This window comes from Suricata suricatta, chromosome 11 (genome assembly GCF_006229205.1).
Source record: "Suricata suricatta isolate VVHF042 chromosome 11, meerkat_22Aug2017_6uvM2_HiC, whole genome shotgun sequence".
In the NCBI taxonomy this organism is placed as follows: Eukaryota; Metazoa; Chordata; class Mammalia; order Carnivora; family Herpestidae; genus Suricata; species Suricata suricatta.
Window position 1 is genome coordinate 13,452,831 of NC_043710.1, and position 1,187 is coordinate 13,454,017.

At 36.9% G+C, this 1,187-nt stretch overlaps 1 protein-coding gene across 1 annotated transcript in view; it reads right to left on the reverse strand.

Annotated features, from left to right (window-relative positions):
* LOC115306918 (olfactory receptor 8J2-like) overlaps nt 1-312 on the reverse strand; it is a 1,197-nt gene extending 885 nt beyond the window's left edge. The window contains exon 1 of the mRNA XM_029957486.1: nt 122-312. Coding sequence (XP_029813346.1) covers nt 122-312 — 191 coding nt within the window. The remainder of the gene's footprint in view (nt 1-121) is intronic.
* Nucleotides 313-1,187: the final 875 nt, after the last annotated feature.

Consider the following 1,187-nt stretch of genomic DNA (forward strand, 5'->3'; position numbering starts at 1 on the left):
GAACCCACCCAGTTGGGCTGCACATTCATAGTAGGATATGGTCTTCTTTGAAACCAAGAAGTTAGCCAGCATTTTAGGGGCAATGACAGTAGAATCTCCAAGATTGATGATAGCCAAGTGCCTGAGGAAGAAGTACATGGGGGTTTGAAGCTGAGAGTCCACACTGGTGAGGGTGATGAGGCCCAGGTTCCCGGCCAGCATCAGCCCATAGATCAGCAGGAAAACAAAGAAGAGTGGAATCTGGAGCTCTGGGCGGTCTGAGACTCCTGTGACCACGAACTCAGTCACCCAAGTGAGATTCCCTGGAGCCATTTATTTTGTGGCTTTCATCTTCTAAAGGAGAAAGTGGAAGGAGATTAATGGATGGTAAAATCAATTTTTCTGATAGATGCTAGATAGTAAACTTTTCAATCAAGTTGTTTTTTTTTTTGGTTTGTTTACAGTTAAAGGCATCAGAAGTTAATTTTATTTCCCTGAACCTTTTGGCAAAATTCAGAAATTCAAACTCTCTGGAGACCAATTTCACATTGTTAGAACTGTTGTAGCAAACAATTAGTTTTTCAGTTCTGTGTTGTATATAATTATTGTAGATGAATATACATGAATCTACTATATTATTTGTATTGATATTATATGCATATTTAAACATACTAAGTATAATATTGAATAAATGTATTTACATATACATGCATATGAATCTGTATAAGTGTATGTTTTCAATGATATAAGATAGCTACCCATAAGGAGTTGATAACCCAGAGTGATTTTCTGTAATTTTTCCTTAGCTGCCACTGGCTTTCTCTTTAGCTCATTATTTATCATCATCGTGGGGATTTCAACACTTCTGCAGGAAATTTTTTGAATGGGTAGGTTTTTCTTATCAGCTTCTACCAAACCACACTGCTTCAGCTGTCCACTAAGAGATCACATCTCGTGTTCTTTCTTCCTGTCATTCAGAAACTGATTTTTAAAAATTTTATCACATTCACATTCTTCTGCCAAGTAAACTAGTCCTTTCTATCCCTCTACCCTCTACCTGCTTGGACACTTCTCTATTTTGTGTTCTGGGAGCCCTTGTTTTCCAGCATATACCTCTCTCCTTTATATTGCTCAAATCATGTTTTGATGTTTGAAAAAATATTATTTATAGGTTTTATTTGCTCAGTTCAATCACTTTGCTTTACTGG